This window comes from Syngnathus typhle, linkage group LG15, assembly GCF_033458585.1.
Source record: "Syngnathus typhle isolate RoL2023-S1 ecotype Sweden linkage group LG15, RoL_Styp_1.0, whole genome shotgun sequence".
Taxonomy (NCBI): Eukaryota; Metazoa; Chordata; class Actinopteri; order Syngnathiformes; family Syngnathidae; genus Syngnathus; species Syngnathus typhle.
In genome coordinates this window covers 10,321,502-10,336,207 of record NC_083752.1, presented here as the reverse complement: position 1 = coordinate 10,336,207, position 14,706 = coordinate 10,321,502, and the positions used below count along the sequence as shown (strand labels likewise).

At 43.8% G+C, this 14,706-nt stretch overlaps 1 protein-coding gene across 1 annotated transcript; it reads left to right on the top strand.

Annotated features, from left to right (window-relative positions):
* Positions 1-1,902: 1,902 nt before the first annotated feature.
* On the top strand, positions 1,903-9,506 carry LOC133168533 (ion channel TACAN-like). The gene is made up of 13 exons (XM_061300147.1): positions 1,903-1,942; positions 3,943-4,163; positions 5,315-5,326; positions 6,798-6,928; positions 7,063-7,122; positions 7,200-7,297; positions 7,362-7,449; positions 7,535-7,600; positions 7,673-7,728; positions 7,764-7,877; positions 8,034-8,098; positions 8,537-8,605; positions 8,856-9,506. Exons 1-13 carry the CDS (start codon positions 1,903-1,905, stop codon positions 8,949-8,951), a joined length of 1,116 nt encoding a protein of 371 aa, XP_061156131.1. The 3' UTR covers positions 8,952-9,506.
* The last annotated feature ends 5,200 nt before the right edge of the window (positions 9,507-14,706 follow it).

Sequence of the window (14,706 nt, the reverse complement as noted above, 5' to 3'; positions counted from 1 at the left end):
GTGTCAGTTTTTAATTCACACGGTGTGGATCTGGGTTTACATTCTGACATCCCAAAACGTTCCAACATTCTTTGAATGTACCTCTTCTGACTCATCCTGATTTCAGCCCCTTTTTGTATAAACTGGATACCAAGAAAACTGGATATTTTCCCCAGGTCTTTCATGTTAAACTTTGACCTCATTGTTTCTTTGAATATGTTCAACATGTTAATATTGCTAGCCGCAATGATCAAGTCATCTACCCAGATGATAACCAGCAGAGTTTCATGGTCAATGTCTTTCCTGTATACACAGTGATCAGAAAGGTTTCTTTCAAAGTCATTTTGTTCAAGGTAGTCATTCAAGAGTTTGTACCAATTTCTCCCTGATTGTTTTAACCCGTAAAGGGATTTCTTTAATTTGCACACCAAATTTTCTCCTGACTCTGTTTGCTCAAAACCTTCTGGTTGGTCCATGTATATTTCTTCCTCAATGGGAGCATGCAAATATGCAGTTTTAACATCCATTTGGTGGATAATAAGATCATTCTGGACTGATATTTGCATTAGGGTTCGTACAGATGTCATGTTTGCTGTTGGTGCAAATGTCTCTTGGTAGTCTATTCCTTGTGTTTGGTTGTAACCTTTTGCTACAAACCTGGCTTTAAATATTTGTCCTTGTTCATTTTCTTTGAGGGCGTAGACCCATTTTCCTCCAATGGTATTTCTACCAGTAGGTAAAGTAGTCAGTTCAAATGTGTCATTCTCTTTCAGAGATTTGATTTCTTCTGTCATTGCCTGTTTCCACCTTGTTGCCTCTGGTGACATCAGTGCCTCTTTATAGGTTTGGGGAATTCCACATGTTGCTCTGTAACAATAATCAACACTTAAAGAATTTACATTATCTAGCACTCTGCAGTTAGATATGTAATCCTCTAAATATTTAGGAGGTTTTCTTTCTCTGTTAGGGTATCGTTCAGTTTGGTTTTGATCATCACCCTCATTTCTTTCTGTGTCAAGGTTTGGTTCATTTGTGTTGATTTCTTCCTCTCGAGGAGTTCTATTCTCTGCTGCATTTTCATTTTGCTGTTCTGTACTTTCCTTTGAAGGCACTACATGCTCATAAGTCTGAATTTCTGTGTCACATTCATCAGTCTGTGTTTGTTGTTCAACCGTGTTCTTTTTGATAAATCTCACGAGTCTGTGTTTTGACACTTTTCCGGTGTGGGGGTAATAAACCAGGTATGCTGGGCTATTTTTACTATACCCCACAAATATTCCTTTTCCACATCTGGGATCAAGTTTCTTGTGATCATGTATGTATGCATAACAGTCTGACCCAAATATCCATAGTTTTGAGAGATCTGGTCTTTTCCCTGTTAACATCTGATATGGTGTACTTTTAGTCCTGTTACTGTAGCATCGGTTGCGAGTGTGTGCTGCATTTTGAATGGCATAAGGCCATAGTTCTTTTGGCAGCCCCTTTTCTAGTAAAAGACACCTCCCCATTTCAAAGAGAGTTCTCCATTGTCTCTCAGCTGTGCCATTCTGATGAGGAGAATATGGTGCAGATGTCTCATGCTTTATACCTTTTTCCCTTAAAAGAGACTGGAAGGAACTGCTTGTGAATTCAGTGCCATTGTCAGATCTAATGCATTTAACATTGCCATATGGTGCACAGTCAGCTAGAAACTTTGCTGTGGCCTCTGTGGTGTCACTTTTCTGTTTTAGAAAGTAAACTGACACTGCCCCTGAATAATCATCTGTGAATATTATAGCATATTTGTGACCACTTTGGCCAATTGGTTCAATGGGGCCGGCTAGATCAGTGTGCACCAACTGTAATGGCACACTCGCTTTTGGGTCACTTTTTCTGTTTCTGTCGTTAGTGAATTTCCCTTCTGTGCACACATTACAATCTAACATGTCACTGCCTGTGATTTTCATGCCCTTCACAACATCAGGTAGCTTTAACACATCTCTAACATTACAATGTCCTAAAATTTCATGCCATGTTTTCACATCACAAGTCAGATTAACAGTGTCACAGGACATCATGTCATTGAATGATGTTTCATTATTTACCGTTTTCAAATAGTAGAGTCTGTTGTATTCTTCGATGTAGAAGACTGTCCCATCTTTGTTCACCAGTTCACTCTGTCCCTTCTTGAAGATCACCTGTGCTCCATAGGTTGTAGCTGCCTTCACTGAAAATATGCTCTGAGGGTAGGATGGGATGAACAGAGCATCTCTCAACGTGATGGTGGTATAGTGTCCTTGTACGTCCTGTAGAGAGACGTTGGCATCTCCCCTCTTGAGTGCGACGTTATTTGTCCTGGATCCATCAGCAAGCTCCATGTAGTGTTTCTCAGGATCAAAAGTCTCATCAAACTTTATGAACTTGTTCTTCTCTGTAATGATGTGTGAAGTAGCACCACAGTCCACCATTAGTCCTTCTCTTATTATGTCATTAGGCAGAAGTCTTTGACTAACTTTAAATACAAAAGTCTGCTCTTCTTTCTTGTCCTCTTGTTTTTCTACAGTTAGTTTTGCATCATCTGTGTACTTGGTTTTTCTTCTACATGTTTCATCACTGTGTGTCGAGCTTCTATGGTAGCTACACCATTTAGGTGTTCCCTTTTGGCGACAATCTTTTACAAAATGTCCTCGGTTTCCACATCCATGACAGACGATTGAGGTTAAATTAACCTTCATCACATTATCTGTTTTTACTTTGTTGTCGAATTTCTCGGTTTCCTCATAACTTCGCAGGTTGCTTTTGAACTGTGTGAATGTTAAATCTTCACTGCTTTGAGTTGTGTGAATAGCAAATGGCTTGTAAGCTTCAGGAAGCCCCTTTAAAATCATAGCGATAATAAGTCCATCACTGATGACTTCTTTTGCATTTCTTAGGGAGGTCACTGCTTTTTCAGCTCGGATAACATAATCTATCACTGTCTCCTCAGGTTTCTTTTGTAAAGACGTTAGCTCTGTGTACAGTGCGATGATTCTAGGTTTGCCTTTACTATCGTAGTGGTCTCGGAGTATTTTTAAAGCTTTTCTTCCGTCGTCAGTTGCATCTCTCATTACCAGTGAAAGGCTTTTATCATCAAGGAACTGAATCAGTTCAGCGTAGCATTCAGCATTCTTCTCTGCATCTGGATTAGTGTCCGATAATATAGTGTCCTTTAGGCCAATTATCCGCATGTGGCCTAGCAACTTTGTCTCCCAGAGTTCGTAACCCTTTTCGTCTCCGTTGAACACTAACCTCTGCCATCTTCCTCCTGTTGTGTCACGCCTGGGCCCATAACCTGTTGAGCTCGAAGGGTTTTCTTCTTCTTCGGCCATGTTCTCTTAATAATGCACACACTTGGTTGGTTGATTACTTTGCCCGTTTATTTTATTGTCCGCAACACAGGAGGGTGAACATATTCGCACATCGCGATTTGTATGCAGTTTTCGCTACATAACCCGGAACAGGAAGTGAAGTCTTCCATGACCACAAAACAAAATCACCTCCAAAATAAAACGACAATTAAGAAGAACATCTTTCCACAACAAAAGATAAACCAACACATTCACACAGGAGAACATAAATCCAACAATTTGTGTTTAGATAAATGTCTGAGCTATAATGGTGTAATTAATGATTAAAACTTGAAAGTATCTGTTTATTGTATTCATTTATATGTTTAATAAAGACAAAGCCATCACAAAACTGTTGTAATTATTTAGATTATCTAAATTAGCCTTGAATAAAGACTAAGCAGTCACATGAATTAACAGAAAAAATGGACAGCCGGACTCGGACTTGGACTCGGACTCATGGTCAAGAGGCCAGACTCGGACTCGGTGCAAAAATCCGACCGAGTCCACAGCCCTGAGGGAGACCTTGACATATGAAGGGATTGACAATAAAGTGACTTTGAACTTTGAAAAAAAAAACCCCAAAAAAAACATGCAGGACACCGGCCTTCAAGGACCGGAATTGCCCACCCCTGGTCTAGACAAACTCTATGTTTAAATGCCGAGAGTCTTGGCAAAGCTAATCGTGGTCAGTTGGCTCCTCAGGACACACATCGCCTGTACCGGGTGAAGCTGGAGGAAGTCACTCAATTCCAAAGCCGCTGCACTTCTGCCATTGTCCGCCACAGGAAGAAGCTTAAAGAACTCTTGTCGTCGCTCGTGCGGTAGGCTTGTTTGGCGCTGGGACGCGTCGTGGCGCAGGCTCTCACGCCAGCGCCGCTTCCTGTCTTTAGATGCGAGGCAGAGCGGCTCGTATGGAAGTTTATCTGTGCCATCGGGTTTTGAATTCGAATTTGTAGCACTGAATTTTTTTACATCCAATTTTTAACACTGAATTTTTTTTTGCGTCTAAATCAGACTTTGAATTTTAAAAGCCATCGAATTTCTAGCACTGAATTTTTTTTTCCTAAGACATTTTTTTCAATGTCTCATTCATGAAAATAAATAATCTCAGCTCTGAACTCACTCCGATACTCATGAGATGTTAACTTACTTGAGACAATAAAAAGAGAACATAAAAATGTTAACAAATCCATGCTTAGTTTGAATTTTCCATAAAATGTGCTCACACACTGATTTTGTTTTTCTCTCCTAGGAACTCCTGTTTAATCATCTTTTAGAAAGACTTCGCTCTCGATTGGAGCATATTCTGGGACGCATGCCTCTTGATCTGGACTTCTTAGAGTTCACTTGCACACAAGAACTTGTGTTATTAAATGCTGTATCCAGTCAAGTAACTGTTTGTCCAGCTATTCTAGTCTCACTGACACAGCTACACAGTCTTATCAATCTGGAAAAAGACAAAAGGGAGCAACACATTGCAGTTGTGCAGTTTGAGCAAGGACCGGCTGGGCGACAAAGAATGGTCATATCCCCAGAGTACCTTAGCAAACCTTTGGAACTTAAGTTCCATGTATAGCTAAACTTTTGGGGATGTCCAGGCGCACAGTATACAGACGCATGGCCGAGTCTGATCTCTCAGTTAAGGCATTATACAGCACTATGACTGATGAAGAGTTAGATCAGTGTGTAAGAGAGATTAAGTCGAGGCAGCCTCACTCTGGATATCGGATGGTGAAGGCCCTTCTGCAAGCCAGAGGACTGAGGGTGCAGTATAACCGCGTCAGAGCCTCCATGCACCGTGTTGACACCACTGGTGTCATAAGCCGCATGGTCCACGTAGGATGTATCGCTCGACGGACCTACTCAGTTCCAGGACCCCAGTCTTTGATGCACATAGATACAAACCATAAATTAATTCGGTAAATTCTTATCAAGCAATGTTTTTGGCAAAATGCATACATTCAAAGTGTGTTTGTAAAGTATTTGGTAGTTATCAGTATGCTCCATAACACATTTTTTATACTGCTGCTTTCATGTTAATGTATATATATTATTATATATATTATATATTTTAACATCCAATCTTGTCTTACAAGGCTACAGGCCAAATGTCTCACACAAGACCAAATCCTGGATGGCAACTGTAAATACAGGCCAGGATGTCACATTTAAAAGATGTGTAATCCTTGTAATGCCCTGGGATGCGCAGGGTCTCAAAGCAAGTGGAGGCTGTGGGGTATCTATGTATGTAGGAAAACAGAAATAACAAGATTGAAAACAGTTAACCTCAGGGCTGAAATTTCCTGCTACCTCTTCAGGAAAAAGCAAAGCCACTGTGTCTGGTCTTTGGGTCAACAGTGTCCACATTGGCGTTTCTTTAAGACCTCGTCTCAGCTGCTTAATTTGCCTTGTGACACGTCCTATTACCTGTTAATATTAATAAGACAGAGAGGATAAAACACAAGATTCTTCATCTAAAAGCTTGAAGAGTAACATAGAAAAAGAATAATTCCATTTTAATACATTTATTATGCTTCAATCCTCTAGTGAATGTGGAAATAATACTTTTCTCTTGCAGACTGATACAATTCCTTGTATTTGCAGTATTACAGACCACCCACTATCTTTTATGTTTCAGAGAAAATAACTTGGTACAACTTGGTAAAGTAAATCACCTAGTAGTAGTTTGCTGTTAAACAAACGGTGAGTCAGATATTTCTTGCCAGCCACATCATAACATCGGAACAGAGTACTAAAGAGCGCAGTACCGAGCGCCATGTTACCATGGTAACCATGCTAATATAACGCTAGCTCGTAGCTAGCAAACTTTTAAGGAACACCACTTCATTAAAAGTTCCCTGTGTAGACATTGTTCAACAAATTCTGTTAAGGTGTCTGGTAAATAAAATACTGACTTTTACGAACACAAAAGGTAAATAAAGAGTACACTCACCGAAGCGTTATTATTTGTGTTTTGGGCCATCCTGAGCTCTGACCGGAGCTCACCTTTGAACTTCACGACGTTCCTGTTTCGACGTCACATGACCAATGGAGCGTAACTTGATTGGCTGAACGTTGGATGCTTTGATACAGGGATCGATTACTTCTCCCTTGGTTACCCCGGATGTCCGCGCTGAATATTTTTACAATGAATTTTTGGAGACATCGAATTTTTTTACACTGAATTTTTTTAGACATTGAATTTTTTTACATTGAAATTTTTGAGATGTCGAATTTTTTTACACTGAATTTTCTAAGACATTGAATTTTTTTACACTGAATTTTTTGAGACATTGAAAAAATGTCTTAGGGAAAAAAAATTCAGTGCTAGAAATTCGATGGCTTTTAAAATTCAAAGTCTGATTTAGATGCAAAAAAAAATTCAGTGTTAAAAATTGGATGTAAAAAAATTCAGTGCTACAAATTCGAATTCAAAATCCGATGGCACAGATAAACTTCCATAGGCTCGGGCGCAAGTTGAGTCCAGTGGAAGCAGACTCTGTGGCTGACATCGGGGTGGCAGCGGACGAGCAAGCCCGCGCCTTCTCCGAAATGGAAACCTTCCTCCCGAAGCCAAACGGGTTTGGTTGCCTCGGTTCGGAACAAAAGGCACCCGAGTGGCGGCGTGCTTTCATATATGTGTAGCATGCTTCCCCTCGCTCGCTCTTGTCGCCCCATCGCTTTGTTGAATGTGTGCTCGCATGCCCCTTTGCAGGTTGTACCTTACGCTGGTTCTGGGAAACGTCAATGTCACACTCCTCAATAAGCAGTCAAAGTGAGTGCCGGCCATCGTCACGGCGACCGTCTCCAGGGCACGCGCTGACGTCTCCCAACCCTGTCTCCGCTGCGCAGATTGGCCTCCAAGGATGAATACGAGAAGTTTAAGCTGATCCTCACGGTCATCCTCTTCCTCTTCTCCTTCACCTGTTGCTTTTTGTTCAGACAGGTGAGTCAAAGAGTGCCCGCTGCGCTTTCAGCGGCTCCGCCTCCAGCTTTGCCTTGATTCTGGTAGAGCTTTAGACGCCCTCTTAAACTTCCTCCTGGTGTGGTACTACTGCACACTCACTATCCGCGAGAGCATCCTCATCAACAACGGCTCCAGGTAGGCCATTCCGCAAACGTCAGAGACGGACGAACGCACGTTGATGACCATCCCAGCCGTACCATTCGCCGCCGTCCGCTTTCAGGATCCGAGGCTGGTGGGTCCTCCATCACTACGTGTTGACCTTCCTGTCCGGAGTCATGCTCACTTGGTGAGCATAGACTTCATTTCTCTCTGGTCGAGCCCACGCCCGACGTGACATTTTGCCGGTGTCCGCTCGCAGGCCTGAGGGGATTCTGTACCAGATGTTTTGGAATCAGTTCCTCTCCTACTGCTTGCTGGCGCCATGAGCAGCTTGCGCGGCCTTGCATGTGATCAGATTGCGCTTGTCTCAGGTTTCGTCCAGTTTCTGCAGTACTACTATCAGAGCGGCTGCCTTTACAGACTACGAGCCCTCGGAGAGCGACACAACATGGACCTCACTGTTGGTTTGTTTTGCCCCTTCGCAGGGCATTGCAGTACGATATCGCGTCTCTGTATTGGCACGTGGCCAAAATCGAGCGAGTGGCAAAATACAATTGCCCGAAACCAAGGAACAGCTTCCTAGTTTTGATGCAGGTTTCTTCTTTTTTGCGCTACTTCAGAGGGTTTTCAGTCTTGGATGTGGCGGGGGCTCACCTTCCTGCTGCCATTCTTGTTCTTCGGTCACGTGAGTTGAACTCCCGCTGCTCAAGCGTGTTGTGCCTTGAGAATGCAAGTTGAATTCTTTACACGGCCAAGCCTGCAACACAAAAACCTTTTAACGCAAATCACGCCTCCCCGTTAAAATGAACGGAAATGCCATGAATTTGTTTGAAAAAAATAATTGAATTACAATTGTTTTATAACCAGGCACCCGTTCATATTGTACTTGATAAAAGTGTAAATTAACAAATGCGCATTTCAATAGAAGGCCAAGAACTTGAACCATTTTTGGGTCGCTTTTTATTTCACTTTATTGTGTCATGGCCACAAGGGCTGTACAGTACAGACTTACAGATGTACCACAATAATGTTAGTCAGAATGTTTGCCAGTGAGTCATTTCTGTTCGCGAAGGCAAAGTGATGTGCCGGTTTGACTAAAATGTGTTGTCGGTCATCCTCACAGTTCTGGCAGGTGTACAACAGCATCACGCTCCTCAAGATGTTCCGGCTGCCGGAATGTAAAGAGTGGCAGGTGTGTGACTGGCCGAATACCTTTGCTGTCCCATGTTGAAGCGCTTTTGAAAAACGTAATGCTTGCTTGCGGCCGAGGTGGTGATGTGCGGCTGCTCCTACATGACGCTCTTCCTGGGCAGTTTGCAAACACATTTGATTAAGGCTGCGTTAGACACATATAATCATGTCAATATAATTTCTAGTAGTAGTGTGGTCGCTTAATAAGTGGAAAGGAATGTGCAGACTACATGAATTTGTTTTCTTCAAAGTATTGTGGAACAGGATGTCCAGAAAGGCAGGATATCTCAAGGCCGATGGGGAACGCGAAAAACAACTCGTCTTTGTGGTCCAGACACCTGTGCTGAGCAGGGGAAAACTCAAACGAGGAGGAGATGACTATCGACCATTGACCAATCACCACACAATAATTTGCATGCTTGAATATTCATATTGTGTTTCTTTAACCCGGAAGAATGTGTCGTCTTTTCTGGTCACGAAGGCACACGAGTTTTTGTGTTAAGGACCCAAGACCCAGGCGCCTGTATTAGCTTGCTTTGTCAGGATTAAACAATTGGTAAATTCGGCCTAATTGATCTACTGGTCTTCTCTTTGACAGAACGAACTCGCAAAATTGTTAGGTGCGCCAGTGTGTGGATTAGAACATAGCAATTCTTGTGTTAAGTGTTGATCATAATTTGGAGTCAGATCAATAGCTAAAATCCGTATCCTAACAAGCCGAACCAGCCCAAGTCCTTGTAGGACTTGAGCGTCTCGACCCCTGCCAGACCTCCGTTTGACCGCCGCAAAGCTTATCCGCTCTCCTCGAGTGGCCTTCGTTGGGAGACCTTGTAAAGAAGGAAAGTGTGTCCCTCTGGTCTATGGCTTGCCTTTAAAACGTGCTGAATAAAAGAACTCCTCCACCAAGGCACCTTGCTTTTAGGTTATCTACTCAATGTTATCAATTCGACAACGCTGCAGTGCACACGGCTTTTCTTGTTGGTGTTTTGCGGCTAGAATCGGAATTGCGAAGGGCAAATATGCATCACTTTCACTTGGTGAAATACAATGGACGAAATAGCTCGCGATAGTGAAAACGCACGATTGAAATTTCACCCACCACCTTCTAGCTCAGGGGTGGGCAAACCTTTTGACTCGCGGGCCGAACTGGGTTCTAAATTTGGACCGGAGGGCCGAACCAGGAGCAGATGGACGTAGTATTTGTGTGAAGTAATATAAACGACCTGTAAAGGTCATTGCATAAAGGATTTTGGCCTTTAGTAGGTAGTAAAGCATGGATATTCCAAACAAGTTTTTGGAAAACAAATGCATTTATGAACAGCATTAAAAAAAATTATGATAATTCACTAAAAAACTGCTATCAGTGATTCTCATAAAATACGACACTGTTATTATGAATAACAGTCTCCATCACTTCAGTGCCTGCAGGTCAGATTAATGAAAGATCTTATGAGATCACATCAAACGGCAAACATTCTGACCAAATATATCATCTTGAAGAATCGGTGAAAGCATACATCCAAATAAAGTAATCAAAACGGCAACACGGTGAGGGGTATCTGAAAATCAGAGCAGAGTTTTAACTCACAAACACCTGGTAACAGAGGTGAGGAAACGGGAAACACTTCCTTAAAGTAAGCCTTAAGAACTTTACAGGTTAAGATTAGTCGCAAACAGGTGGTGCATCAATGTCCTTGAGCATCCTGCGTTGTTTGAAAATGAGAATGGTCGCTAGTTTCAATCCCTGCCATGTGTACAAATCATATTCAAAATGCATTTTTTTACAACAAACTTGGGAGCCTCCCCTTCATTTTCAGTGGGAACAGTGTTGTTGGTCTCCTTTTTTTGCTAGTGCATCATAGTCTGGAGTAAAATTTGTTGTGGCAATTCTTAGGCGAGATCCGAGGTGTTGGTTCGTTTACCTCGATCTGTGACGGGTTGATGTTGACGTTCATGTGGCTGAACGTCATGTCGCGTACGTCGAGCCAAATTGGCCACTCTCTTTTAAACGCTCGGCACTGTGTCCACCTTGCTTTTCCTTGGGCGACTCATTTTAATAGAAGGATTCCAGGGGAAGGTTTGTGGGTGGCTTTAGCGTAAAACTGCATCTGAAAGCTCAGCGCGCGAATTACAAGAATGCTGTCGTCACAGCCCACGCTCTAAATTCGGGACTGATACAAATAGAGCGCGAGTGCGCCATGTCCGTACTACTGAGTACGTACACGCACTTGTGAGTGTGCACCGAGCTTTCTGACACGACTTCCGGTAGTGAATGCGCAGGCGAGCGGTTCCCCATCTACTGGGGAGACGCAGTAATTGCAGGCAAAATGACCCCAAAAAAAGTTTACTTTATTCAGGGTTGGCGGGCCGGATTAAACGGTCCCGTGGGCCGGATGTGGCCCGCGGGCCGTGGTTTGCCCACCCCTGTTCTAGCTGCAAACAAAATGCAGTGTCCGAAAATGTCCAAAAGATGGCGGCATAGAGACTCTGCCTCCCGTTTTGCCCCTTTGTCTGTCATTTTTGTGTAATTATTTGGAGCGCCACAAGCGTCGTTTGGAATTGCAGATATGCGAACACAGGGTTCGAGCACGTTTCGCGCACATTGAGATGCATGAGCTCACAATTGTAAGATTCCTGTGACTGCGCACGACGTCTTCTGCTCTGTGATTTCAACATTTTCTGACATAGACATGAAAGGAGTCGGGGGGGGGGGCATAAAATCTGAAAGTTTAAGATGAAAAGCAGCTTTACACCCAATTTGTTGCGGCGGAACTTTCTGAAGATGGGAGGGGGGGTGAATGTATGCGTTCAGGCTGGAGGGCGAGGTTGGTGGGGGGATTCTCTTATGCCAGTTTGCGCCGGCCGCTTTCATGTGCCTCATTAGAAGCTGCGAGCAGCCCAGGGATAAACTGAATCGAGGATGTGGAAGGGGCCCTGCCAAAATGTCTTGTTGAGCTAAGGATTGCTCACCTTTAGTTTTATTTATTGAATGGAAGCGATATAAGGCACCGCTTTTGTCAAAATGAAGCTCTCTCAATCACCCAATAAGCCAAGGGTGGCCAACCCGCGGCTCGCGAGCCGCATGCAGCTCCTTGCCTGGTTCCATGCGGCTCCTTTACGTTCATCTCAACATTTGTTTTTTGTATTAATTTATTTATTTATTTGTGCGTGTTCGCTTTGCTTGAGTTCAATATGGTAATTTCGTCAAACGCTGCGTGTTCGCTTCGCTTGAGTTCAGGGACAACAACCTCCTGCTGAACGTCGACAAGACCAAGGAGATTGTTGTTGACTTCCGGAAGGGTCACACCCAATACCTGCCGCTGACCATCGACGGTGCTGTGGTGGAGAGAGTGAGCAGCGCCAGGTTCCTGGGGGTGCACATCAGTGAGGATCTCTCCTGGTCCACCAACACCGCGTCACTGGCGAAGAAAGCCCAGCGCCGCCTGTACTTCCTGCGGAAACTCAGGCGAGCGAGCGCTCCTCCGGCCGTCATGACTACATTTTACCGTGGCACCATTGAGAGCATCCTCTCCAGCTGTATTGCTGTTTGGGGTGGCGGCTGCACTGCCTACAACTTGAAGGCCCTGCAGCGCATAGTGGACATGGCTGGTAAGATTATTGGTGCTTCGCTCCCCTCCTTGAAGGACATTTACACCTCCCATCTCACCCGCAAGGCGACCGCGATTGTGAGTGATGTGAGTCACCCCGCTCACTCTTTGTTTGATCTTCTGCCCTTTGAGAAGAGGTACAGGAGCCTGCGCTCCCGCACCACCAGACTCTCCAACAGCTTCATACTCCAGGCTGTTCGGATTCTGAACTCGCCCCCCCCCTTTCTGCGTAGCATCCTGGACTTGCTATGCTTACTGTCTGCTGTATGCTGTATTGCTCCTCTTATTTATTGGGTTATTTGTTTATTATCTATTCATCACTGATTTTATTTATTTGTTATTTATTATTTATGCCTTCTTGTTTTTATTTTGTGTCGTCTACTTGTGTGTCTATCGTGTACTGTGTCTCGTCACCGTGGGATAGAGGAAACGGAATTTCGGTTTCTTTGTGTGTCTTGACATATGAAGTGATTGACAATAAAGCTGACTTTGACTTTTTGACTTTGATATGCTATTTTCGTCAAAAGCGCATGCGCATGAGGTGAATTCCCGCAAAGGAAAGGGGGGCAAACCCATTCGAAGAAACAATTAGTGTCAATTTCGCTCTCAAAATGGCAGGGAAAAATGCACAGCTAAACGTGGCCCATTTAAAACCGAGCTGGGGGTGGGGGGGGGGCTAGTTCACGTGTGCTCATTTTTAGGATGTGGCTCTTTGCGGTAACACAGTAAAAAATATGGCTCTTAGTCTCTGTCTGGTTGGCGGGCGGGGGGTTAGTTAATTTGTGCTCATGTGTATGATGTGGCTCCTTGCGGTAATGCAGTAAAAAATGTGGCTCATAGTCTCTGCCTGGTTGGCCACCCCTGCAATAAGCCATAGGGTGGTGCCGCATAACTACTTCTATCTAAATAAAGCGGCTCATCCCACTGCAGCATAGTTCCTTGACAAGAAATGTACAGTCTTTGGATAAGGGACATTTTGCGGAGCGGCAAAACCTTACACATATTGATGATAATAAATTAGATTAAAAAATATAACTATTTTTCAATTAAAATATGCCACAGGCCAATCTTAAAGGAGCCGTTCCGCAACTGTCTTCTGTCTTCAAGCCAACTGGGCTCCCTGCAGGAGGCAAATCAAGAGCCGTTCCGTCGGGGCCTGAGAAGCTCGTCCGCCAGGGAAGCTTGTTATCTGGAGCGGGCCGGACGCGCGCGCACTTAATTCCTCTGGGAGGTGAGAAGCTTCGATCACAGCCATGATCAAAGGAGACGAAAGAAGTGAAGGGGACCGAGAGGCGTCTCTGATTAAGGTGAGGATCCGACGCTGTGCGCTATGAGGACACAAGTCTTGGGACACACAACTCGTGAAGACTGATTGCGCTATTGTTGGCTTCCAGCTATTTGGGAACATTGTGCTTAAACGAGTTTGGGGTGGAAGGATGACCCTTATGATGAACTCCAACTAGTGAACTCCATTATTTTCTTGCGGTCGTAATACAAGGGCGAGGAACCTTTTATTTTTGACTCAGTGATGAACCTATGCCTATCCTATAGCTGATCGTACATATTTGTTTGCGTGTCGCATCGTATCTTTACCCTAAAATTTGCTGAGGACTTTTTACCTGCTAACGATGCCAATCGGAGATTATGGGTGTCATAATTCATTCAAGTGTTTTAGCTAAAGGCGCGAGTCAAAGGAGCCCCTCTCAAACACAAGTGTTAATGCTGTAAACGCCTCTCTTGCTTCCCCGCCATCATTAGCAAATGAAGTCCCACAGCAGCAGGCGCACTCACGCTAATGTCAAGTGTGAGCAGAGCGCAATGAAATATGCAACATTTAATGAGGGGAGGGGGGCGACATGATTGCATCTACTAGACAGGCTGAAACCTTCACGCCCCACGCCGAGTGTAGGAAAAAAGAGAATTCATTTTTATTTCAAGGCAGTCGGCCCCAGCAAGACAACCGTGCGCCGAGCGCCCCCCATTCAGCAAAGTGATTGCGCACTGAGGGTTGCCATAGCAGCCACCAAATTCAGACCGGCAGGACTATTTATTTATTTATTTATTTATTTATTTATTTATTTATTTATCTGCCCTCCTCTCTCGTGGAAGAATCAAAGTGCATTTTGAAGCAGCCCGTGTGCCTCTAACTTATTTTTTTTCAAGACCACAATATTAAAATATAAACAGCTAATCGAAATGATTAAATGATTGCAAAATAAACCATTCTACTCCCTTCGAATTGGCATTAAAATATCTGCCCCCCCAAACAAGGAAGGGATAAGTAAAAAAACAAGTGAATAGCCGCCTGTGTCCAAGCTGCAGTGCCTTGTCAATTTCACTGAAAACTGGTCATGAATGTTGTTCAGCACATTCAAATGTGGATCAAATAACGTGTGTATAAGTAGATGTAAATACTCGTGTGTTGTCTCCTTCACTTATTCTTGCGTCCTTCACTTATATCCTTCTCACCTTCTTTTCTGCCCGCGTTTCTTTC